Here is a 26,355-nt window from a genome sequence, read left to right as displayed (position 1 = left end):
GCTTGCTCCCCGCCAGCTGTGCATCTTCTAGGGAGGCTCTCAGGGACCTCATGAGACTTGCAACCAAGGGAGCAACGGGCAGCAGCGCCTTGTCCTAGGCTAACCCCTGAACCTGTCCCGAAGGCTCCTTTTCTCTGACTCTCTAGTGAGCTTACAGCAGCCCCGCCTGGGCTCTCTCCTGTTGCTTCTTCTGTCCTAAGGCCTTCCTTGTCTCACTGTCCCCAGCTTTAATAAATGCACTCTCACAATCAAAAAGAAAGAGAAGGAATGGAGGGAAGGGGAGAAGGGTGGAAGGTGGGAAAAAAATACAAATTCTTGGCCTGACCACAGTCTTGGTCAGAATGGGGAAGGTAAAATGGGGGAAGGGTTACCTAACTCCCAAAAGTTACTCAGAAAGGACTGAAAATAAGAGATTGAGTGCATTAAACTGCCTCCCTTTTTCCTTTTTCCAAACACTGATCAACCACTCAGTTATCCTGCATATCAACCACTCAGTTATCCACTCTGTTTATGGTGAATTTTTAAAATACATTTCCAGTAAGAAGTTGCTTCAGATGACCCCCAGGGAGAGCAAGTCCAAACATCAGAACCAGCCATGTGACCTTGAAGGAGAAGGCAGTGGAACTGGACCCACAGCGGGCACAGGAAGCACTGTCCTTGGTGGTGTTTTTATCTGCCCCTGAGCTTGCTGTGCAACCATGGGCAGGTCACATTTCTGATCTGGATCTTGGTGTCCACATCACCAAAACAAAGGCAGGGTTTCCTGAATACCAGTTCATGGAGGAGTACTGGGGCAGTTGCGTGTCAGAATCACCTGCGGAGCTTTTCATTTTTTTAAGAAAAAATTATTTATTTGCTGAGTTTTAGAGAAAGGAGGAGGGAGGGAGAAAGAGAGGAAAAGAAACATTCATCAGCTGCCTCTCGTTCACACGGTGACTGGGATCGAACCTATGATCTTTCACTTGGCGGGACAGTGCCACCCAAGTGAGCCATACTGATCAGAGCTGGGAGCTTGTTAACTCTCCAGATTCCAGGGGTGAGGAAGGACTCCGAGTTCAGGAGATGTGCACAAGTCTTAATGCGATGGAAGAATAGGCCTGAGTGCATTGGGAGAACTGGTGGGGGGGCAGGCGGGAGGTGGTCTGTGCCGTGTTGGAGGCAGGGGAGAGGTATCCCGGGGATGCCGTGTGGTAATTTTGTGATTGGATGTGAAAGACCACTATTATGGCCCTGCAGTTTGACAGGGGTGTGGTTCTGGGGACTGATTCCAGAACAGTCACCAGGTCCTACATCACCAATCGAATCACTGACAAACTGACCCCTATTCATGATTGTATTTTCTGCTGCTGCTCAGGGTCCACAGCTGATACCCAGGCAGTAGCTTGATGCTGTTACCTATCAGCTTGGTTTCCACAGTATTGAGCTGAATGAGCCTCCGCTGTACACATGGTGGCCAGTCTCTTCAAGGAGATGTGTTACTGATACTGGGAAGACCTGATGGCATCGGTCTTTGTAGGTAATTATCATCAAGGGCTGGGACCCCCAAGACAGAGGGCAGGTGTACTCAGTGCCCAGGAGGGTGTGATGGTAAGACAGGCCTTTGCCATTGGAGGCTCCGAGAGTTCCTATATTTGTGTGTATGTTGATGCTCCCTACTGAGAAGGCATGGCCAGGGAGGAGTGTCTGCAGTTCACTGCTAATGCTCTCACTCTGGCCATGGAGAGGGACAGCTGCAGTGGAGGGGTCATCCCCCTGGCATCCATAGAAGAATTGGGGGTAGGGTGGCAGGTACTTTGGGGAGACCAGATCCCCAAAGTCACCATTGCCGCTTTACCACCTCCCCGAATGAATCCCGGGATTCTGAGAGACAATAAGAGACATCCCATACTGACACAAAATTTGATAAATAGTTTGTCAAAGAGAAAAAAAAAGTCTCCAGATTCCTGGGCCCCATGGACTGGCAAGTCTCATTTGATAAGGCTAGGGTGGCATCCATCATCTCCTCTATTTTTAATTCGTTTCCTGGGCAATTTTTGGTATGTATCTAGATTTGGGATCTCACTGGGGCTGATCAAACTCTCAGTTTACTTATCTGTAAAATGTAATCATTCCTCAGATGGTAGAATTAAATAAATGAATTTACATAATGCACTTAGAATAATGTCTGACCCATAGTAAGTATTGTATAAGTTATAATTGTTCTGTCAAGATCCAATCAGGAAGACAAAATCAGAGTGCATTTCAAGCAAAGGGAATTTAATGCAGAGGTGATGGAAAGGCTGGAAAGCCAAACAGGACAGTAATGCCACCTAAAGATTAGGCAAAAAGAAGTCATCCATCCCCTAGCCAGAAGGAAGAGAGTGAAAAGATGGTGTCCCTGGAACCCTGAGTCTGGCAGAATCTGGACCCACAGTAGGCACCGGAGCTGGAGAAAAGACATAGCTGTTGCCAGGACACTGCTGAAGCAGGAGAAATACCCTGGTTTTTTCTTCGTCTGCCCTCCAGTCTCCTTCTGGCTAAAGTCCTCCAACAGGAAGTCATCTCTCAAGTGAACCTGAGAAATCTAATCTGTGGAGGTCACCCCTGCCTTTCAGAAGAAGGATAAAAATGGGTCTGCCCTGGCTGATGTGGCTCAGTAGGTTGAATGCAGGCTGTGAAGCAAAGGGTGGCCGGTTCGATTCCCAGTCAGAGCACATGCTGGGTTGCAGGTCAGGTCCCCAGTGGGGGCCACGTGAGAGGCAACCACACAATGATGTTTCTCTCCCTCTCCTTCTCTCTCCCTTCCCCTGTCTCTAAATTATAAAAAATAAATTAAAAACCTTAAAAAAAGAATGGGTCTGAGTACAGATTATTACTACTTTGTTGTTGTTGTTATTTTCTTTCAGGCCCTTTTTTAGCCTTAGAGTTGTCAAAGTTTCTAGACCTAAGCCAACCTCAGGGATCCGGGGTTTTATGAGTGCTTATTGATTAATTGATTCCATGCCCTCAGCGCACACATATACATAAATACTTGGCCTCTAATCTCTGGAAATTGACAGCTCAGGCCTTGGCAAAAATTCACCAGTGCCTGAGGCATCCCAGCACTGACTGAGATTCAGGGAAAGGGAAGGTATATGGATTAGGTTTCTCAATTGGGAATAGCTGCTTCAGCACCTTTAATGACTCAAAAGTGATAGGTGGGAAGAGCTGGCCAGTGATATCACTGGGCAAAAAGGAGAGTCCTGGAAAGTGCAGGAACATACATAAGGAAGTAAGACTGTGGAATCATTTGTGCAGAGCACTGGGCAGGGGAGGAGGGGTGGAAAACAGGGCCTTACCCAGTTTTAAGGCCCTTCCTAAAAAAGACCGAAATCCCCCTTGTCTTTAGAACACATCCCTCTAAGTGTGTCGTGTGGGAGTGAAGTTCTGGGAAATTTGCTACCAAAAATGGGCAGAAAAGCTCTTTCTAAATGTTTTTTGGAGGACTCAGAATTTAACCTTGGACCAGAGGCAAATATGTTTAAGAGGTTCTTAAGAGAAAGGATCAAATGTTGTAGAATTCTTCCTAATATGTGCTCCCCAAATTAATCATTTCAGCAAATATTGATGGATAATAGGTTGGCAGCTCAATCAGGCAGTGAATTTTGGAGTGAGACAGAATACTGTGCCTTTGCCTCCGCTGTAGCCGTGGCCTTGGGCAAGGGACTTGGCCTCAGTTTCCTTGTCTGTGTAAAGGGATAATATGTGTGAGTTGTGAGGATTAGAATGAGATCATGCATGCAAGTGCTTAGCACAGAGTCTAAATCCAGTTTGTGCTCCAAAAACAACAGTAGTTCATTTTCTTAGGACTTGTATTATTTGGACGATACTTTGCAAAACCCTTTCCCTTATATTAGTTCATTGGATCTTGTGTAAGTTCTGTGTGATGGGTCAGGAAATCCACGTTTATTTTATTTCTGTGGTTTTGCTTCTATGTATCTAGCACCTTACCAAATGCTTAACAGTTATTATCCCATTGATTTCATTCATTTGATAAATATTTTTAAATTTTTTCAAGATTTTATTTATTCACTTTTATAGAGAGGGGAAGGGAGGGGGAAGAGAGGGAGAGAAACATCAGCATGTGTGTGATTGGTTGTCTCTCACATGACCCCCACTGGGCACCTGGCCTGCAACCCAGGCATGTGCCCTGACTGGGAATCGAATTGTCAACCATTCAGTTTGCTGGCCAGCACTCAAACCACTGAGCTACACCAGCCAGGGAAAGAATAAATACAATTTAATGAACACTTATGTTTACTATGTTTTAATGTGTTTTACAAATATTAATTCATATCCTATCAGGAAGGGATTATTGTGCTTATCCCATTTTTCAGATGGGGATACTGAGGGAAAGGGAGTTGAAAGTCACTTACCCAAGGTTTCACAGTTCAGTAGAGCTGGAATCAAGATTGAAATCTGGACAGTGTGTCTCTAGGGTCCCTGCTCTGAATCATTACTGTATGTTGCCTCTCAAAAAAAGTATGTATGTACCAGTAAATCAGGGTATGATAAGTGCGGTGAAAAAATGAAAGAGGGTAAAGCAGTGAAAGAGGGTGATGGGAGAGTGCCAGTTATGTAGGAGGTCAGGGAAGGCTTCCCTGAGGAGCAGAGAGACCTGAAGGAGTGAGGGAGAGGCAGGAGGACCCAGTGGGGAAGGGCAGTCCAGGCAGAGGAAAGCACACGTGCAAAGGGCCAGAGGCAGGCCCCTGCCTGGTGTGCCCGGAGAACCACAGATAGGCCCATGTAAGAGAAGCAGAGTGAGCACGAAGTAAAAGACAAGTCAGAGAGTGAAAGACAACTCAGACTGGCCACTGGATGTCTGCAATTGCCTTTCACTAAGATGGAAGGATTGGGGGAGGAGCAGGTTGTGGCAGGGGGTGGGGGTAGGTCAGGAGTTCAGTTTGGGATAATTCTCATCATCACCCATCAAACAGAAATTACTAGCTCCAGAGGGCTTGGAGAGATTAAATAATTTAGGTCAAGCAGACAGTTGTTTTTAGAGGAAAGATTCAGACTCAGGTCTGCTGACCCCTAACTTCAGTGCCACAGGCCTTTCCCTTGTTGGATGCCCTGGGGGAATCTGGAGAAGTTATATTCTGATAGTCCTTACCCAGGACCCCAAGAAGGTCAAGGAGAGAGGGAGTGAGGAGTGAGGCAGGAAGATACTCAGAGGAAAGTGAGGATGCCAGAGATTCTACAGGGCAGTCAGTAGCACGTACAAAATGCAGACAAGGAGCACGGGGACGGTGCATTTCTGTTTGAAACAGTAAAGAGACAAGAGTTCCAGCCGTGCTCTGGTGGACTGTGTCAGGGTCAGTACGAACATTCTGACAAAGAAGGCCATGCCTGTCGGAATTGGGAAGGCCCTGGGTTCTACCTGGGTGAGCCTTTCTCCACAGGTTGCCCTGAGAATCGAGAATTGATGTTTTCTCCCCATGACAAAGGTGTATCCCCAGGCCAGACTTCTTCCCAGTACCAGTGTCTCCAACCACAGCCTCCTCACCATGCCACTACTGAGTATCTCTAAACATGCCCCAGATTGAAGTCCAGACCTTCTGCCAATCCCAAACTTGCTCTACTTGCAATAGGACTTCTAGAAGCCAACCCTGAGCCTGAATGACTTGTTAAGGTAGAGCTCCCAGGAAGAACACAAAAAGGAGTGGGAGAAGTAGGATAAAAAGGGCAAGAACTGCCCTGGCTGGTGTGTCTCAGTGGATTGAATGCTGGCCTTTGAACCAAAGGGTCGCTGGTTCAATTCCCAGTCAGGGCACATGCCTGGGTTGTGGGCCAGGTCCCAAGTGGGGGTTGCGCTAGAGGCAACCACACGTTGATGTTTCTCTTCTCTGTCTCCCTTCCTTCTGTTCTGTCTAATAAATAAAATCTTTAAAGAAAAGGCCAATATATTCCTTAAAAAAAAAGGAGGGCAAGAAACTGAGCAAAATTGTGATTTCAGCCTGATCTTACAGGGGACGTTGGGCGTAAGTTATCATTAAGAGTTTAAGGGGAAGGAAGCTGGGCTTCCACACTCCTGTACCAGTTGGTCACTGGCTAAGGACTGGGGAGGCGAACTCCTGGGTACCTCCTTGCAAGGGCAAAGGGACCCCAACAGCATGGGGTCAGGTCTCCAGAAGCATCAGCATGAAGAAGCCAAGGGAGGGGAGTTCAGGAATAGTCAAAGGGATCCCAGGGGATCTGAGCAATGCCCTGAGAGTGTCCATGACACGCGCCTCCCCATCTCAGGACATGGCATGGCCAGCCCAGTGGTTGCTTGGGCCCCGAACCCTGGAGTCATCCTTGATGCTCTCTGTCTCTCGCACCCCATCTCCAGTCCTTTGGACAATCTCATTGTCAGTACCTTCAAAATATACCCAGAGTCTGATCACTTCCTTTTTTTCTTTTAGAAATTTGTTTAAAAAATGCAATATTGATAAAATACACAAAATATACAGTTCCGTGGCATTAAGTACATCTGTCACCAACCCCTGTGGATCAGGGATTCCCAAATTATGGTCATTCTGCCTGGTGTCACTCACATCAACAGGACAAGACGGAATTTGGCAAAGAAAGTCAGACACTATTCCTTGGCCAAGGAATGGAGGCTAATCAAATGCCTAATGATTCCTTCTCTGGGGAATTAGGAAAATGTTAACGGCTCTGCGGGGAGGTAGGTGAGTTCAGGGGTGGGGGTTCCTGACAGAGGGTGAAAAAGGGAGTTCTCAGATTTTCAGGGGAGCACGTGTGTTCCTAAACATGCTTGGAACATGCCTACCCATACATCGCTTGCCTCATTTTCGTGTTAAGTCTCCACCCCTGGGCCTGAGTTTTAGTATGCTGATGAAGGAAAGTTCTTGAAAAGGTCACTTGGGAAGGAGTTTCAGCTACTCTATTGGATTTTTTCGCTGAAAACTTGTTTCCTGATGGTGGTCCCTGGGTTCTTAACTAGCCTTGGAATTTCTGCTTTTTCTTACAATGGCCTAAGAGGATCTATGAGATTTCTTCCCCACCGTCCCAACTCTGGTGCCTTTCCTACTGACGGGCTCTGTTCCAGCCACACTGGCTTTTTGTTTGTTTGTTGTTTCTGCTCAAGTAATCTACTCCCTGCCTTGGTGGAGCCTTTGCCTGTTTTCTCCACCTGGAATACTGCTTCTACAGAGATCCATAGTGTACCTTCTTTACTTCCTTCAGGTTTTATTCAAATGTCCTTTTCTCAGTGAGGCCTCCGAGCTTCCCGATTGCTTATGTATCTTTAACCTATTTTCTGCAGGCCCCTGCCCTTTCTGTGCAAAATGAGCCCTGTAGACCCTACCACCTGGCCTTACTTGCCCTCAGGTTTCTAGGTAGGCTTGGTCCTTGGGCACTGAAAGAATTCCCATAGAGGAGAATGTGTAGAGAATAAAGTTTTTTATTCACTCTCCAAGAAAAGAGAGGGGCGTGGTGTGGAGAGATTTTCACATCAGCATTGAGGGGTTGGAGCTTCTAGCTTTTATTGGATTGTAATTGCATTTAAAAAGGGATGGGAGGTTGTGTGGCCCCTGGGCTGTCAAGGGGTCGTAACACCTGGCTGCAGCTGCAGTTTGTTCTGATGTTGTCTTCTGTCTATGGCTGTAGGGAGCAGTTAGTTCTGTTCTCACTTACAGTAATTTCCAGTCCTGGGGACAAACTCAGAAGAGTAAAATGACAGTCATGTTTAACAAAGTCACAGGCCTGCTAGGTAAATGGTGCCACAGCAGCAGACGAGGCTGGCTTTGTCCTTTCACATGGGAGGCACCACCAGGAGATGGTTGGGAATTTCCGCCGCCCCCCCCCCCCCCCAGTATGCTCTGGACAGTAGCCCTCTCTCCTAGACCAGGACTCTATTTGGAAGGGGTGGTCCCCACTCTCCAGTTCCCCGCCCCCCGCCACCAACCCTAACTTCAGGGACACCATTTCCTCCTTTTGCCCTTCAGTCCTGAAAGTTGTAATGCGTTTCTGCAGTTGCTCAACACTCCTGTTTGTTCCCTGAACCCTGACCATTTCTCTAGCCCCTTCATTAAGATTTGTTTTTTTTGTTTGTTTGTTTGTTTTAATTTTTTTATTTAATTATTTTTCAAGTACAGTTTTCTGTCTATTACTCCCATCCCATCCCACCCCCCATCCTCCCCCCTCCCTCCCATTTCCACCCTTCTCAGTTGTTGTCCATGTATCCTTTATATAGGTTCCTCTAAATCCCTCCCTTATTTCCCCTGAAATTCCCTCCCCTCTCCCCTCTGGTCACTGTCAGCCTGTTCTCTATTTCAGTGTCTTTGGTTATATTTTGCTTGCTTGTTTGCTTTGTTGTTTAGCTTCCTGTTAGAGGTGAGATCATATGGTATTTGTCCTTCAACACCTGGCTTATTTCACTCAGCATAATGCTTTCCAGTTCCATCCATGTTGTTGCAAAAGGTAGGAGCTCCTTCTTTCTTTCTGCAGCATAAAATTCCATTGTGTATATGTACCATAGTTTTTTGATCCATCCCTTCATTAAGATTTGAATTCCCCCCGCCCCACCCAAGCTGGATTCTCTCTGCTAGACCCTTACCCAAACACCTTCTAGGGCACTTCATTCGCAATCTCCAGCGTTACCTTCTGAATTGGCACTTCCGGGGCTGTCCTTATTCCTCCACACGGCACGTATTATCTAAGTGCACACACACACACATATGCATATATATGCTAAATAAGTATGTACGTTTACTTATTTATTTTCCTTGGGGGCCCGCCCACTGGGATGGAAGGTCCAAGTGTGCGGAGGTGTTTGTTTTATTCACCATTGTGTCTCCAGTGTTGGCACATAGCAGGCAATTATTTGTTCAATGAATGAATGAACGAACTATCAACAAGGGAGCTACAGAGAAGACCGCAGTGTGGTCCAAGTTGCAGGCGAAAGAGCTGACTTTCAGTTTCTCTCCTCTTCTCCTCTCTCCGCCTCCGCCCGGAATGCTGAGTGCCCGGGAAGGAGGCGGAAATGAGCGCGCTCAACAGCCCTCCAGCCGAGTGTTTACTTAATTAGGGTCTGTACGCCGAGGCTCGTTCGTGTTTAACTGTCCGTCTAATGGTTTCATCTGGCTCCTGGAGAGCAGAGGGAACCTGCGAGGCGAGGATAAGGCGAGGCCCCAGGGTACATTTTGGGACTTGCCCGGCCACGTCGTCCCCGCGGGTATCTACCTGCGCCCCCGCCGGGAAAGCGAGCCCTGAGGGTGAGCGAGGCAACGGAGACGCGAAATTCCTCCAGTCACCTCCCAGCTTTCCTGTGCTAGGTCTGCCCCCAAACCCCCACCCGCAGGGACCACGCGCGGTAGCCCTGAGCTCGGTTGATTCCAGACACCAATTGCTCGCTACACCATGAGCCGTGAAATTGAAGGATTACAGCGCTGCTCATTCTCTGAGTTGGGGGAATGTGAGGTTGGCGTGGAGGAGAGGAACGGCTTGCGAGGCGGAGGAAGAGGACAAATGAGCTGGATCCTAAAGCAGTAATACCAGGAAACATTTGGGCACTTGCTCTGTGCCAGGTACTGAGTTTAGCGTTTTAAACGTGTTAATTTACTCCTCGTCTGTATGTTTGAATTTATCTAACCCTAGTACTATAGATGGCAGGTGTCGTAATAACCCCATTTGCCGTATGCAGAACTGTGGCCCAGAAGGGATAATTCACTTGCCTGAGGGCACAGCACTAATAATTTGTGCAACCCACGTTGGAAGGCAGGGGGTGCGACCCCGAGCCAATGCTTGGCTAGAGACAGGACTCCCACGGTCGCAGCGCAATGAGTCCTTTTAGTCACAAGCCTGGTGGTGGGAAGGACAAAGGGACCACCACGTTGCCGCTGGAGGGCCAAAGAATCTAAAGACTTCGGTCCCTCAAACTCCTAAATCTGAGCAGGGGAGGAGAAAGAAAAGGGAGAGGCCTCGGGGAAGGACAGGGCGGGGAGAGGGCGTGCAGGGTGCAGTACCTGAGCCGACAGTCTCCGCCTGTGCCGGGAAGAGGGAAGCGCGTCGAGTGGCCGCTTGGCCCCAGGAAGGGGGAGGAGAGCTGTGTTCGAGCTGCTTTAGGCAGTTTTTGCTTAGATTATATTCAGTATTTCAGACCAATAAAAAGCCGCATTTAAAAAATGCCTTTATTTAAGAAAGTGTTATTTATGTTTTTATTGGTTGTCGGCGGCATGGGGGGTGGTGGTGGTCGTGGTTGCTAGAGACTATGAAGGCTTTGGCGCCACCACGGCTTCTGAACTCTGGGACCATCTGTCCCAGCCTCCATTTCTTCTGCCGTTCAGTACGTATTCTGCAAGTTACAGCAGATTTTGTAACGCGGTCCCGCGCCACTCACTGCGTTTTAAACCCTCCGAGTCCCCATCGCAGGCTGGCGTGGGAGGCGGAGAAAGGGGCAGGGCAGAGCCCGCTGCAGCGGGGCGCAGGGCGGACACACCATCTCCATCAAAGCTCTGGGAACAGCGCCTCGGGGGAGCCTGGATGCGGCGCCTGTTTCCACTCAGGTTCGGATGCCGCTCCACTTTTTTTAGCTGCAGCCGCAAGACCCAGAAACATATTTCTTTGCTTGTTGCGGAGGCTGAAAGTGGGGTGGGTATTTTTTTTCCTCGAACCCAAAACCTGCCAGACGGCTGAACCCCTGCCGGGAGCACCTCCCGAAAAGCGGAGAGAATGCAGGAGCGGGTGAGAGAGAGCGCTGGAGGGTGCCAGCGGAGCTCAGGCCGCCGCCCACCTGCGGGGAGGCGGGACCTTGCGGTGCTGGGCCAATCAGCACCTACCTGCTCTCACCTGGCCTCCCCCCGCGGGCCGCCCGGAGCTGCGGTACTCAAAGCGGCGGGGAGAGGTTAGCGGAGCAGAGTCTCGCCGTCGCGGCAGCCTCTTCACCCCTCTCTCCCACAATGGGGCTGCCTAATGGGTCTCTCGCGTCCCTCCTCCTTCGCCTCTTCCTCCTTCTCCAGGTACCCTACTGCCTTGCCCTCGTGCAAACCCGGACGCTCTCCGGAGGGCGGGCGGGGTCCGCTTGTTGGCGTCGGGGAGAGAACCGTGCTGGGCTCCTTGAGGCCCATCGTACCCTGGGGAGCTTTGTGAGGGAACCATGGATGGGCGTTCAGCACCGGGCACGCCTGTGACCCCACCTCCCTCTTTCCCCGCTCTTTCCTTACGTTCAGGTTTGCTGGCTGCCGTGCGCGGCCTCCGAACCATGCCAGGAGGGCTCCGAGGGGGCTGAAGTGACCTTGGAGGCTGGAGGCGCGGAGCTGGAGCCAGGCCAGGCTCCAGAGAAAGGTAAGACCTTTAAGGAGCCTGCCCGGTGCAACCGCGGGGCACCGGGCGGGTGGAAACCGCACGTGGTCCGCTCCGGTGTGGCCCGCATGAGGGGCGTCCAGGCTGGGGCGGGAGACTTCTGTCGCCGCCTCAGGCGTAGAGGAGGCGCAGAAAGCATCTTAGGGGATGTGATGTAGCAGGGCGGCCGAAGGAGAAGATCCGAGAGTGTAGCCCTCTGACGTTCAGGGCCCCCCCCCCCCTCCGGCCCGGTTGCGGCTGCTTACCCGGAGGTTGAGCTCCCCACCCAGCAGGTATGTGGCAGGCTCTACCTCGCTGGCCCCAGCGGAGTAATGCGCTGTCCACATTCTTCCCCCAGCCCCCGCGCAGGTGTGGGCATGAACCGTGCCCCGGGCAGCCCCCTTCGCCCTTCTCGAGCCCCCTTTGTGTACCGTGCTTTGTGTCTCCGACAGACAGACCGGGTCTGTTTCTCTTCTTCGTGCTCCCCTCCCCCGCCCCCCTTCTTCCCCGGCAGCTGGAATGCACTTTTAACCCTGCCCTTCCCGGAGGGTCTGCGCCCTGTAGCCTGCCTTGGAAACTGCGTCTGGCACACCTGGGTTGGGACCATCACGCCCTGGGAACACCCCCTCGCCTCCAGTGTCTTGGGACTGGAATGTTAGGGCACTGGGGTAGTAGGGGTCCCAAGCTGGAAGGTCTTGAGCTGAGGGGGCGGTGTATGGGAGATCAAAGCACATTTTTGATCTCCCAAGTTCTTGTTTACCCCCTTTTAGTTCAAAAACTTGAGAGTGGGGGTGGGGACCACTTGGGTGTGGAGAGCCACTGTACCAGACGCAGGCAGCTGCAGCTGATGGGGGCCTCTTTCCCTCCACGGGGGAAGGGAGGGAGGTTGCTTCTCCACCCTATCAGTCCCAAGTTCTGAAACAGAGGTGTGACTCTGGATCCTTGAGTGGGCTTCTGGAGGATTCTTAACCTGTAAAATTGTTTAAGAGCTCTTGTATGCATTTTTCTTAGGAGGAGGTCTATAGTCTACCTGGCTTTCAAAACAATTAAGAAATGCTGCTACCCAGCAATTTTCTATCCCCCATCTGCATACCCCTCACCCCAGGGACAAATTTCCCACATCTTGAACGTGGAGGTCCTGATGCCTGGGGGAGGGAATGGCTCCCCCCTGTTTCTCCAAAAGAGAATTGAAGGCCTTGAGTCTGTGGAAGCGTTTCCATACCTCACCACCCCCCAAATCTTTTCTGAAATAACTCTGCAGGTTGACAAACAATTAACACTCAGGCAAAGCCAGGATCCTTAAACTCTTGGCTGTAGGGAGCAGAGGAGAGGCATTAAGAGGCCATGCCTCATAAACTTTAAATTCTTGTGCATGGGTTTATTACTTACTGCCTAACAAACTACAACTCAGCCAACCTGTAAAAAATGTTAACTTGGGCAGGGCCCCAAATCCAATTCCGGCTCCCTGAGGAAGCCTTAGTGCTAACCGGAGTGCTGCCAAATCTCCACCCCTCCCCCTCATTGTCAAGTTCTTTGACGACATTCTTGGAAAGCAAGCTGGAGCTTTGAGTGTTGTCTGCCTTATCTTTCTTACTGAAGCAAGAAATATCAGATTAACCGTCACTTCACTAAGCTTGAAGCTGTTGGGAGGAAGCAGTGATCAGGTTTTCGATTTCATGGTCCGCTTGGTGAGTGCTTCCCGGTGACATCAGGCATTTTAAATCTTTTGAGAAAATTCCTCTTGGTCAGATGTGTGGTTTGTGATTGTGAAAAGCGTGGGTTTATGCCAGGAGCACACCTGGGTTGTAAAACAAAGGGTGGGTTCATATGCTTGGCTAACTTCTACCTCACTGCAAGTGACTAGTGCTCAGAGCAGTCTTCTTGTGAGATAGGCTGCTGCCTTTTTAAAGTAAAAGCAAGTTGCTGGACCTGACTGGTCCCATTAATTAGGATGCCCCAATAAAAAATGTTCGTGTTTCTCCCCTTAGACATCAGCTGCTGACATCTTTCTGCCTCCTCTCTCCCCCAGGCTCTCCATCCTCAGTACACAGGATGGGTCCAGCCCTGTTGCAAGGGTTACCCTGAGGGGATGTACAAACTCTTACGTTTCAGTACTGCCAAGGGACAACCACCCCTGTTCTCCCCTGGGTTATGAATATCACAGGTGCCTATGAAGTTGAGCTCAGAGAAATTATCAGATATAATTAGTACCTTGTCTGTATGTGTACTTTCCTCTTCAAAGCATTTCCACAATTCTGAGCTTGCTTAATCCTCCTGATGTTCTCTTGAAGCTGGTAAAGTAAATATTAAACAACTTCAACTCTTAATCTGAGTTGGAACTTCAGAAAACCTGTAGCCCAGCCCTGCTGGAGGTTTTAAAGGTGAGAGGTGGAGGAACAGCTTAATGGATTCAGTTTGCTTAGCTTAACAGCTTGTGAGCCTCCTTGAGCATCACAGACGTGACTTACCTGTGGGTTTATGCCTCAGACCCTGTACTTAATAGGATGCCCAGTGGGCATTTGAATGAATCCTGACAACCTTGGGGAGGGTCTGACCATTTTACAGGTGAAACCTGAGTGGTTGTGGCTTCACTTATCACTGCTGGGACTTGAATGGAAATTTCTTACTCCCAAGTTCCCTGGCATTTTTTACTACCAGAAAGTGGGGGTTGGACAAAATGGAGGTAGTCTCCTTCTCCCTTTCTTCCCTTCTCTCTAAAATTTTAAAACAAACAAAAAAAAAGTAAGTGGCCTAGCCCTGGGTGGGTGTCTGGGTAGTTTTGTGGGTTGGAACATCATCCTGTAAACCAAGAGGTTGCTGGTTCGATTCCTGGTTAGAGTACATCATACCTAGGCTACAGGTTCTATCCTTGTTACGTGAATGTATAGGAGGCAACTGATTGATGGTTCTCTTTTTCTCTCTCTTCCCCCACCCCCTTCTCTCCCTTCCTCTCTCTCCAAAAATCAATGAACATATCCTTGGGTGAGGAATTTTTTAAAAAGCGAGTGGCCTAAAGTGGTCTGTACATCCTTAATGGTGAACAGTTGAGAGAGGCAGCTTAATTACAGTACAAGAAATCCAGTACTGCCCTGGCTGGCGTAGCTCAGTGGATTGAGCGCGGGCCTGCGAACCAGACAATCGCGGTTCGATTCCCAGTCAGGGCACATGCCTGGGTTGCAGGCCAGTTCCTTGCAAGCTAACTACCAGCAGGGGACGCACAAAAGGCAACCAAACACTGATGTTTCTCTCCCTCTCTCCTTCCCCTCTAAAGATAAATAAATAAATTAAAAATTAAAAAAAAAAAAAGAAATCCAGTACTTCGTATGGTGTCTCAGCAGGTTCACCTCACCCTCAGTCAGCATTTGGCTAATTTCAAAGTGCAGTACATGGGTCGACTTCAAGATAGTTTTGCTTATTTCAACTTGAATAAAAATTGCTTTTTGATTCGGAGCCCCCATTCTGGGGTATACCCTTTATTTACATTTTATTCTTTCAATAATATATATTTAGCATCTGCACATATCTGGCACTGTTTTAGAACTGCAGCCAAAGCAATGAATAAAACCAAATCCTGCCCCTGGTATGCTTATAGTCTAGTATTAATTATTTTCTGCTTATGACTGACTGCCTTGCAGTGCAGATGGTGCTATTTTCCCCTTAGCTGCGAGGTGGGGTAAGGAACTTGACATAAAGTCACTGGGGCAGCCAGCAGTAGAGCCAGGACTGAACTCAGAGGGGTTCCATGATGCCTGATAAGTCTGCCCCTGAGGCCCTGGCTGGGTAGTTCGGTTGGTTAGAGCATCATCCCTATGTACTAGGTTTGATCTCCGATCAGGGCCCATATAAGAATCAACCAATAAATGCACAAATAATAACTGGAACAACAAATACATGTCTCTCCCCCTCCTTTCTCCATTCCTCTCTCTCTAAAAATCAATAAACAATAAGTAAATTTTAAAAAACCAAAAGATCTGCCTCAGAAGAATGAATATTTGGGAATTGAGGCTTCAAGCCTGGCTGGCTGCCTTTCTGTCTCCGCCGTGGAGGAGGGTGAGTTGCCGAAGCCTGCTGCACATCACCCTGAGCGTGTGCCTGGGGAGCCGATCTCAGATCTCTAGACTGCCTTCCTACCTCCTCACAAGACGCTGTTTCTTGGTTACCTGGTGCAGGATGCCCACACTTCTCTGCTTTGTGAAGAAGGCATGGCCTACGATGAGCATTGAGTTTCTAGGGCTAGAAACCAGCTCTGCAAAGCATTTGGAGAGAGATGGAGAATGAGGGAGAGAAGGGCTTCCCCTGCCCAAATCAGTTGAGCCTTTAATTCTGACACTGAAATGTCTCTATTGAGAAACCACTATGTGGAGGAAAGTGCCCAAATAAGGGTGCAGCTTGATGGACATCCCTGGAATCATCCAATTATGTAGCACACAGATCAGGAAACAGCAATTCTTTCCTGGTTGGCACAGTCCCGTTGATTGGAGCTTGTCTGTTACACTAAACGATTCGGGGTTTGATTCTTAGTCAGGGCACATACCTAGGTTGTGGTTTCAATCCCCCGTTGGTGCTCCTATGGGAGACAACCAATTGATGTTTCTGTCTCAAATAGGTGTTTTTCTCTCCCTTCCTCTCTCTCTAAAAAAATCAAAAAACATACTTCAAAACGAGAAAGAAAAGCAGCATTACCAACACCTCAGATGCCCCTTCCTTCCCAGTCTCTACCTTCCTCCCAAGAAAACTACTGTCCTGATACAGTACTGTAATTTGCCTTCATCTGAACTTTATGTAAAAGAATCATACAGAATATTGTCTTGGATCTGGCTTCTTCCCTGCATATGTGAAACTCTTGTGTAGTTGTGGATGAAGTTGTAGTTGATTCTCATTATGTCATATAGTCATTATGTGGCTCTCCACAATTCTGTTGCTGGGCATTTGAGGAATGACCATTTTGGGGCTATATAATGACTTGTGCTGCTGTGAACACTATTGTTCAAGTCTTTTGGTGAAACTGTATGTGGGATCTGATAGGCACATACCTGGGAGCATAATTGCTGGGTCAGTGGAGGCTCTCAGTACTGTGACTGTGTGCCGAAACGTCAGCTTTTCTCTGTCTCGAAGTAGCTGAGTGTCTGCTGGATTCAGCCACCCTCTCTCCCACAACAGTCTCCTTACCAAGCCCACCCTTTCTGCATCCTGCCTTCTGATTTGGCGCTGTGCTGAGAGACAAGTCTTAACTATGTACTTGGCAACTTCTAAGGGTAACTTCCTTTATCTTGGGGGAGAGATCTTTCCTTTTATTTGCCCTTAAGCTAATGCTCATTACTTTTCCCCCAAAGTAGAAAGGAAATCTCAAAAGGGCCTGGAACTTTTTTTAGGTAAGGTCTTTTTCCTGGGTGATGATTTTTATCCTGGTCAGTGTATGGGTGGCCAGCATCCTCATGTGACCAAGGTGGTGAGGTTCAGCTCCTCCCTCAATACAGAAGCTGTGAAGTATCTGAGATCCAAAGCCAAGTTGAGTGGTTATTCAGCCAACACATGTCTAAGTAACTACTACTGGGCGCTGGATGTTCTTAGTGAGCAAGACCCACACCTCCTCAACCTCAGGGGGCTCCTGAGTAGAGGAGGAAGCAGATCGGTCAGTCACCAAGTAATTTTAATAGTGAATCCTTCATGCAGCAAGTATTTATTGAGTACCTACTAAGTTCCAGGTACTGTTCTAGGTGCTGGGGGATACATTAGTGAACAAACATGGGAAAAAAACACTCAGGCTTTATGAGATACATACCTGTTCGTGGAGTGAGACAAATTATTTATATATGTGTGCATGTATGTTTTATTTATATACATATGTAACTGAATGAAAGATGAGGGAGGAAAAAATATAGAGTCACATAAGAAGGGCTGCTGACATGTTCTTGGTGGAGCCTAGAGGAAGTGATGTCCAAGCTGGAGGCTAGGGAAGAGTCATGCGAGAGGGTTGGGGTGTGAGAGGTGACAGGGAGTGTTCTGGCAAGGGAACAGGATCTGAGTTCCAGAAACTTAAATACATGTCCCTGGGTGGTCCATGGAGATTAAGGTGGGGAGAGGTGAAAAGAAAAGTAGGCAGGGTTCAGTCCAGTTTGAAATTAGTATCCCCTCATATCAGAGGTAGCGAGGTGCTTGCAAAAGGCAGGACATGTGGCTGACGTGCCAATTGTGCCCCACGGAGGCAGCCTCTGAAGTCTCCTCTGGAACCAAGACACTGGGCCCTCCCACCAGCATCCCTTCTCGACCTCGCTTCTGGACTTTTCCCAAACCCGAGGACAAGGCCGTTGTCAGCCTCAGTTGGATCCCAACCCCCTCACTTCATTTAGTTACCCAGCATTGTCAACCCAGGTAGCTGGGCTGATGAGGAAGAACTTGCAAACAAAATGAAACAAAAACACAACCTAAGTGCCATTTGCCAAGGCCTGAGTTCCAGAAAGTACACTATGTACTTTATGTAATAAGCCTCTTTAATCCTAAAAGCCCAGTGAAGGGAGTAGAATTGGCTCCATTTAACTGGATAGGAAACCTAGGCTTTTAACTTTGTAACTTATCCAAGGTCACCCAACTAGTAAATTGTGGAGTTAGGGTTTGAACCCAGGTTGTTCTCTGAGTGTGAGGTGCTGACAATTTGGGAGTCAGGGTGAGAAAGGGAAGCTAGATGGGGGTCCTCTGGCCCCAGCCAAGCTGGAGGAGGATTGGAAATAGTTAACTTCTGACCCAAGAGCTTTGAATTCCTGTCTCCTCCACAGACCTCTGTTAATCACCAGGAGCTGGAGTTGGGGGGAGGGGCATTTCTATCCAGGACCCTTGGCTTTCCTTTTAGGATGTAGGGCTGGACAGGGAAAGTTCAGATACCAGGCCTGATAGGCTCTCACTGATATTCTCAGCTGAGAATCTGCTTCTGGCTGTTCATCTGCCTCTCCTCACCCTTCCCCTTGCCCAGCATCAAAGACCTCTCCACAGGCCAGCCTTGATCTGAGTGGAGGAGCTTGATGTACTCTGCCCCCTCCCACCACTGCAGCCAACTCCGGGCACCCTTGCTGTTCTGAGTTACTTAGAGCATCAGTGGGCTGCAAATGCTCCAGCTAACAGACTCCCCACCAGGCTGCAGTGGCCATGGCCCCACTGGACTTCAGGGTGCTGGGATCCCACTGCTTGTTCAGTGAACCCTAATGCCCTATCCTGGGAAAGAATGCAAAGTGAACACTTTTCTTTCTCCCTGTACTCCATCTTTGAACTCACCTCTGGCTCTGTCACTGACTCCTGAGGAGACGGCTTACAGCCAGGACAACACAGCCAGGAGGTGGGAGGGCTGGTGGCTGCTCCCCTCGTGTGAGAGTCTCTCCAGGCTACACAGAACCCTTGGGAGGGGAGCTCTGTTCTCCCTCAGGACTTGGAGGCATCTCAAGGGCTAGAGAGGGAGATAGGGCTGAGGAGATACCACTGCTGGCTCCCCCCCCCCCCCCCTNCCCCCCCCCCCCGTTCAATCTCAGTAAAACCCTACATTCACTTGTTTACGAGCACATAACAGTATTTCGAAATTACATCTCTTACCAAGAAACCTTAAACTGGAGTTGGAGACTAGAAGTAGGTTGATCTCGCCCCTGGGTTCCAACCTCTGGGTCTTATATTACCTTAAGGAAGTCTGTGCTCCCTTGTAATTAATTGTGTACGAATGCCTGTGTACTTCTCTGAGAAGATTCCACCCCCAAATTTGGGAACCATAGCATATTCCCCAGTCTGCCTCCCGCCTCCCCAGTTCAGGTCCATCCAGAGGTTCTTCATGCTCTTGTCCACCCCTTGCATCTGGGCACAGACAAGGGAAAATGGGGTTCTAGGTCTGCTTTCTCATCCCAGACTATGTGGTAATCTGAGGCAAGCTACTGTGGTCCCAGCTCTGCAACCAGAGGGCAGGTTCCAACTGTCCCGTGTGGGGGAGGTGCCTCCATGGCCCTGGAGCGAGGAGGAGGAGGAGGAGGAGGCGGAGGAGGCGACTGCTGGCTGGTCAGTGAGAGGGCGATACTGGCGGGTCAGCCGTCATCCTGGGTGTCTTGCTCAAGCTGCCTTCTCACAACGAGTCCCGTCTTGTTGTAGCTTCAGGCAGAGAGAAAAGACAGCTACTTGTGGGCTCTCCACGTACAAGCCAGAACAAGACGCTAGGCCTGCGCCCTGCCCTCTCTTTGTGGAGTCAGCTCCACCTGGGGCTTCCCAGCAGGGCTCTAAGACCTATTATTTTCTTGTCTTTTACGGTCTTTTCCCACTTCTAGAATACTCCTGCATTCCCTACTGGGACTCAACTACATTCTTAACTGGTCTGCCCCTGCCTTTGGCGTCTGAGTCAATGATTTTTAAGCTTGACTGAGTATCAGAATTGCCTAGGGAGTTTTGGGGGTTTTTTAGATTTTATTTATTTTTTAGAGAGAGGGGAAGGGCGGGAATAAAGAGGGAGAGAAACACCCATCAGTTGCCCCTCACGCGCCTCTAACTGGGGACCTTGCTGCAACCCAAGCAGGTGCCCTGACCTGACGACCTTTTGGTTCACAGGCTGGTGCCCCATCCACTGAGCCACATGAGCCAGGGTGCCTAGGGAGTATTTTATTTTACTTTATTTTATCTATTTATTTATTTTACATTATTTTGATTGTATTTTTCTATTACCATTTATCCCCCTTATCCCCCTCTTCCACCCCTCCTTGTTATTTTTTTAGAAACTGATTTGAGAGAGAGAGAAACATTGATTTGTTGTTCCTCTTCTTTATGCATGCATACATTCATTGATTGGTTAATTCTTGTGTGTGCTCTGACCTGGGATTGAACCTGCAACCTTGGCATATCAGAACGACACTCGAACCAACTAAACTACCTGGCCAGGGCAGGAGCCTTTTATTTTTATCACACTCCCTTCCATCCATACATACTCTTTTATATTATTGAAGTAGGGGTGGGCTGCTGGTTGGTTGGGATTTTACATTAGTACATAAATATATGGTCACAGTAAAAAACATATTTTTCAATAAAATATGTAGCACTTACTATGTGATAGGTACTGCTCTTAGCATTTTTTATGTGTTAGCTTTTTTAATCACCATGACACCCTTGAAGCAGAGACTGTTATATTGTCCCCATTTTACGGATGAGGAAACTGAGGTCAGAGAGGTTAATGAGTAACTTGCCCAGGATCACACAGCTAGCAAAGAGCAGAGCTTGGGTTCAAATCTAAGTAGCCTGGGCTTTAACTACTAAACTTCACTGCCTCTCAATAGACGCAAATCAGAAATGAACACACAGAAGTTCTTCCTCAGTTCTACTCCCAAAGGATAAGCGCAATTTAATAGTTTAATGTGAATCTTTGTAGACCGTTTTCTTTATGAAAAATTTTTGGGTACATACAGAAAATTTTATTTTTTTATTATTTTTTAAAAGATTTTATTTATTTGTTTTACAGGGGAAGGGAAGGAGAGAGGGAGAGGAATATCAATGTATGGTTGCCTTGCAGGCCCGCACTCGATCCGCTGAGCTACACCAGCCAGGGAACCATACAGAAAATTTTAAAACAAAATTGGACTATATTATGGATACAAATGTTACTCTGCAACTTGGCTTTTTCAAGTTACTGAATCGGGCTTCTTTCCAGACTGCTAAATACACATTTATCTCATTCTTTAACAGCCCATGATCTTCTGCGTGGTAGATATGCCGTGATTTATATGGCCAGCCCTCTATTTTTATCTTTTACAGATGTGGAGGTGGAGAGGATTTAACATAAAAATTGTAAATTGTTTGGATTTTCAGAAGTCTAACTTTCAGAACTCACCTTATTAGGAAAGACTACTAAGAAAGATGATCAAATGCATTGTTCATTTTAACCCCATCCAGAAAAATTAAGCTTTTGTGTTTAAATAAAACTTAAACTTACAGCTTTGCTGTAAGCTTAATAAGGTTACTATGCCACTTAAAAATCATTTGTTTTCACACTAACCATTGTTGTATGTCTGAATGTTTCAAAAGCATTTGAGCCCTGGCTGGTGTAGCTCAATGGATTGAGCGCAGGCCTGTGAAGCAAAGGATCACGGTTCGATTCCCAGTCAGGGCACGTGCCTGGGTTGCAGGCCAGTTCCCAGTGGGGGACACATGAGAGGCAACCATACATTGATATTTCTCTCCCTCTCTCCTTCCCTTCCCCTCTTTCTGAAAATAAATAAATAAAATATTTTTAAAAATTTTTTTAAAAAGCATTTGAAATCACCAAAAACATTTCAATTGCATAACTCAAATTATTAGCCCTTGTATTATTTTTCCAGAGTGTTGAGAGACTGAGAATGTGACATTCAGAGCAAGAAGGTATTCTTTCTCAAATTTTCTTTATATTTCAAAATCTAGTTAGCAAGCATTATGCTGAATAAAAGTTAATTTTCATTCTTAAAGAGCATGTTCATTTCTAGTCTGATTCCCCCCACCCCGGAAAGAGGAGCTTACGTGTTATTTCTTAAACCCAAATATTGCTTCAATAAACAGTTGTTCTGGGTGGTCGCATTGATGTGAATATGCATTTTTGAAAACCTCAGAAATTCAAAACTTCAATGATTCAAGACATATTCTCGTGAACATGTGTGAAGTGTGTGTTTGTGGGGTGAAGAAGCTANTCATTTCTAGTCTGATTCCCCCACCCCGGAAAGAGGAGCTTACGTGTTATTTCTTAAACCCAAATATTGCTTCAATAAACAGTTGTTCTGGGTGGTCGCATTGATGTGAATATGCATTTTTGAAAACCTCAGAAATTCAAAACTTCAATGATTCAAGACATATTCTCGTGAACATGTGTGAAGTGTGTGTTTGTGGGGTGAAGAAGCTACGGGGATGCTTACAACTCACCAGTCCCTCCAGTTTTGAAATTACATGACTTTTTGCACTTTTTTTAAATTTCAGAGATTTGCATTTCTTCAGTTTTGTGTGCAGAGTGAGGCAACATTTATGGCACCATTTGTCCTGGCCAGGTGGTTCTGTTGGTTGGAGCGTTGTCCACTAAAAGGTTGCGGGTTTGATTCCTAGTGAGGGGAATTCCTGGGTTGTGGGTTTGTGCCCCAGTCAGGGTGTGTATGGGAGGCAACTGATGGATATTTTTCTCCCACATCTATGTTTCTCTTTCTCCAAAATTGGTAAAAACATATCCTTGGGTGAGGATTAAAGTATATATTTTATGGCACCATTTCAAAGTTCTATAGTTGCAGTTGGCGTAAAATATGACCACATTATAATGTAGAGAGTGCCTGAGCTGGAGTTCCAGAGCCACTGTGCCTGAGTTAAATCTGTTTGTTCATGTACTAGCTATGGAAACTTGGGTCAGTCGCTTAACCCCTATGCTTCAGTTTTATCATCTGTAAAATAGGGAAAACAATGGGGACCTCATATGGGTGTAGTGAGGATTAAATGAGTTAATGTATAAAAGCACATAGCCCTGGCTGGTGTGGCTCAGTGAATTTAGCGCCAACCTGCAAACCAAAAAGTCGCAGGTTCAATTCCCAGACATGGCACATGCCTAGGTTGCAGGCCAGGTCCCCAGTTGGGGGTATGTGAGAGGCAACCAATCAGTGTTTATCTCCCTCTCTTTCTCCTTCCCTTCCCTGTTCTTTAAAAGTAAATAAGGTGTGGCTCAGTGGATTGAGTGCCAGCCTATGAACCAAAGGGTCACCAGTTCAATTCCCAGTCAGTGCATTTGCCTGGGTTGTGGGCCAGGTCCCCCAGTTGGGGCATGCAAAGGGCAACCACACATTGATCTTTCTTTTTCTCTTTCTCCCTCCCTTCCCCTCTCTCTAGAAATAAATGAATAAAATCTTTAAGAATAATAAATAAACACAAGTAAATAAATAAAACCATTAAAAAGGAAAAAAGCATGTAGTAAATAAATAAATGTGAGATGTTAGTGGTGGTAATACAGCTGGACAAATCTGTATGCATCTTGCTTGAGAGTGCATTCCTGGAGACAAAGTTTCCAGGTTACAGGATTTTCACCATTCATTTAACAATTATTGAACACCTACCAGGCATCCAGCTAAGTGTTAGAACACAGAAATAAGATAAATGTAACACAGTCTTCGCCTTTGGGCATTACAGAGGCTAATAGGGAATATAGGCAATTAGTTAATTACACGCAAACAAAATGATATTCTATGGGAGAAAGTTACATAGAGCTGGGAGAGTTTTTAAAAGGGGAAACGGATTTACTTTGGGAGGGTTGAGGGAGTTTCCCTGAAAAAGTAACTTCTGAATTTGGATCTGAAAGACATTAGTAGATAACTGGGTAAAATTGGAGTGGGAAAATAGGTAGACACTGTCTACATAGAGGAAACAGAATGTGCAAAAGGTCTGTGGTAAGGGGTTATGATGCATTTAAGAAAAGACCTAATATGGCTAGACAGTAGAGATAAGGATTGAGCACATTAAAGATTTTATTTTCTTATTTTAAGCACCATGGCATATCATTGATGAGTTTCAAACAAGTAAGTGATCTTACTTCATTTTACTAAATGTATGATCTGCTTGCATTTCTCAAAGATGACTTTTGCACTCAGACTAAAGATGGTTGTGGTATTTACTAAAGTGATGGGCATAGAGATGAAGAGACCTGAATCTTGGTGATTGTTTGGGAAGGGGAATCTGAGGGAGAAATAATCTAGAAAGATGGTGGTGTTAGCGGACCATACTTAGGATAAGAATATAGAAGATCATGAATGTGCTGTTTGACATATGAGTTTAAAATGCCTTTAAAGCATCTTGGTGAAATATTGAAGAAAACCGTGTGGCAGTCAGAGGAAGGGTCTGGACATTTGCAATTTGGGTGAACTCCCTGAAGTGCCTCCAAAAGCCATACCAGTTTACCTACTTAGAAGAAATAAATGGGAGAATCAGGATCTCCCAGGTCCACCTCCAGATACTGATTCAGAAGTGATGAAAGCACCGAATCTGGATTTTTTTTAGAGGTTTCCAGATGATTTTATCAACAATGTTTGGGGACCATTGCTCTGTGATAATCATGAAGGCCATTGCGAAGAGGTAAATATATCTCTTTAAGAGAGGATGTAAAAAAAAAAAAGAACAAATGGGCGAGATGTGAATGAATGAGGCATAGCATTTTGAATTTAATTTCCAAAGTTTGCTTCAATAGCGGTTGATCCATTCTTTTCTTAACCTTGTGCTTACATCAGGATTTTTGATGACTTTCACCTTCTGGTTCTTTTTTTTTACTTTTTAAAATCACTGTCCGGTTTCGAAAACTTAATTGTGCTTTTAAAAGTACAACACATTTTGTTTGGCCCTAATCAGAACCTGTGTGTGTATGTGTGTGTATGTGTGTGTGTGCGCGCGCCCCCAAAAGAGACTGGAAATTAATAAGGGCTTATTTGTTGAGTGCTTACTGTTACACAGCTTAAATATGAAGTGACTTGCTGGAGGTGTGCAGCACGTTTACCCAGCAGATCCTTAATTGCTATCCCAGATGTCCCAGGTTGATTACCAGGTTCTCTCTTTTGGTATGGTCCTTGAAGGAAGGACTCAGTGAGCCAGACGGTGGCCTCACGCTGGGAGCACGCTGCCGGTGCTTCGAGCTCCCAGAGAGCTGTGCCTGCGGGTTGGGTTCCTCTGTGGGGATTTTAAGGGAGGACCCACCTCCCGAGGGTAAGGAGGAGCCTGGGTAATGTAGCTTTTTCCCAAAGATATTCAGAGAGGCAAAACTTAACTCCCCTAGAAAGAACTGCTTTCTGAATAACAGGGTTTACCATATAATTTTTCTAGTGGCAGTGGGGGTGGGGGTGGGGTGGGAAATCACAATATCTCATTTTGATTGCAAATTTTTACTGTGGAAAAACTGGGAAATAAGCAAAATGGAGGTGACATCCGTAGAGGACCTTTGTCTTTTCAAATGAACATTTTCAATAGATCGTTCAGGTCCATTTACCCAACCAAGTCTTCATTGAGGGTGTCTGACTCGGGGGAGTAGCCCAGAGTCCCATGGTGTCGTCTGGGGGTCGGAGCAGGGCTCCATGCGGAGGTCCGCCCTGTCTGCCGCAAGGTCGAGTTCCAGGGTGAAGACTGCACAGATGGGGGTCCGAGCCGCATTCCGCCAGGGTCACGCAGTTGTCCAGCAGCGGGTCATCTTTGTAAAGCTGCTGCTGCACCTGTGGCCACTAGAGAATAGCTTCCACCAAGCGCTCCAGCTCCAGCCCCAGCCCAGGCTTGACTCCTGGGCGTCCCCGAAGGTGGGGATTTTGTGGTGACGAATTATCACTAACACTTCCGTGGCAGCGGGTCAGCTTACTCTGCTCTTGGCTTTCTGGAAGAGGAGTCTGGCTTCCAAAAGGGCCTCTGGCAGGAGAGGCCGAGCTGCAGTGAAAGCTTTGTCTCCCAGCATGCCTTGCGGCGGTGCCCGCGGCACCCACCCCCGCCCCCCCACCCCCTGCCGGGCCCTGGTCTCCTGCCACCAACTTGGGCTCTGCTGCCCCCACCACGAATCACTGGTTCTGGAGAGAGCTAACCTGCCTTCCTGGTGCCAAGGCCCAGCCCACGTCTGATCTATCTATCATCTCTCAATCTCTTGTCTTTTACAAGTGTAAAAATATTAATTCTTTCAAGTTGCCAGGCACATTCCGTCAACTGTAAGTGGCTGTTTTGTGACCTGTCCCCTCTCTCACCCCAACAGAGCCCTATTTTTCCTTGATAGGTCTTCTTTTAAAACATTTCAGCCTATAGATTACACATTTGAGCAACTTGAACACATAATTAGCTCTGCTGAAAGTTAAGTCGTTGAGGCTTTAAAAAGACTTTAAGCAACCTTCGGGGACGCGGAGGAGTCGAGCCTGCGCTGGAGCTGGAGCGCTAGGAGGAAGCTATGCTTTAGTGGCCACAGGGGCGTCCCACCTGGGGTGATTTCCTGGCGCAATTCTTGGGTCAAAGGGCTTCTTAAGGCTTCGTTATCAGAAGGGTTGCACCAGTTTACGTTCCCCGCCCCGGCGATATATAGCAGTACCCACTTCCCGA

The 26,355-nt window shown here is 47.4% G+C and overlaps 1 protein-coding gene and 1 pseudogene across 1 annotated transcript in view; both read left to right on the top strand.

Moving 5' to 3' along the window:
- The first annotated feature begins 1,221 nt into the window (after nt 1–1,221).
- Nucleotides 1,222–2,552, top strand: LOC118983779 (proteasome subunit beta type-6-like; annotated as a pseudogene).
- An 8,287-nt stretch (nt 2,553–10,839) lies between these two features.
- Nucleotides 10,840–26,355, top strand: part of CDH3 (cadherin 3) — a 39,057-nt gene continuing 23,541 nt past the window's right edge. The window contains exons 1-2 of the mRNA XM_037041411.1: nt 10,840–10,979; nt 11,190–11,304. Coding sequence (XP_036897306.1) covers nt 10,920–10,979; nt 11,190–11,304 — 175 coding nt within the window. The 5' untranslated portion in view covers nt 10,840–10,919. The remainder of the gene's footprint in view (nt 10,980–11,189; nt 11,305–26,355) is intronic.

Source organism: Sturnira hondurensis, unplaced genomic scaffold (assembly GCF_014824575.4).
Source record: "Sturnira hondurensis isolate 20B ecotype Veracruz unplaced genomic scaffold, ASM1482457v3 Scaffold0003090, whole genome shotgun sequence".
Classification (NCBI taxonomy): Eukaryota; Metazoa; Chordata; class Mammalia; order Chiroptera; family Phyllostomidae; genus Sturnira; species Sturnira hondurensis.
The sequence above is the reverse complement of the archived record's forward strand: the minus strand, read 5'-3'. Positions and strand labels throughout refer to the sequence as shown.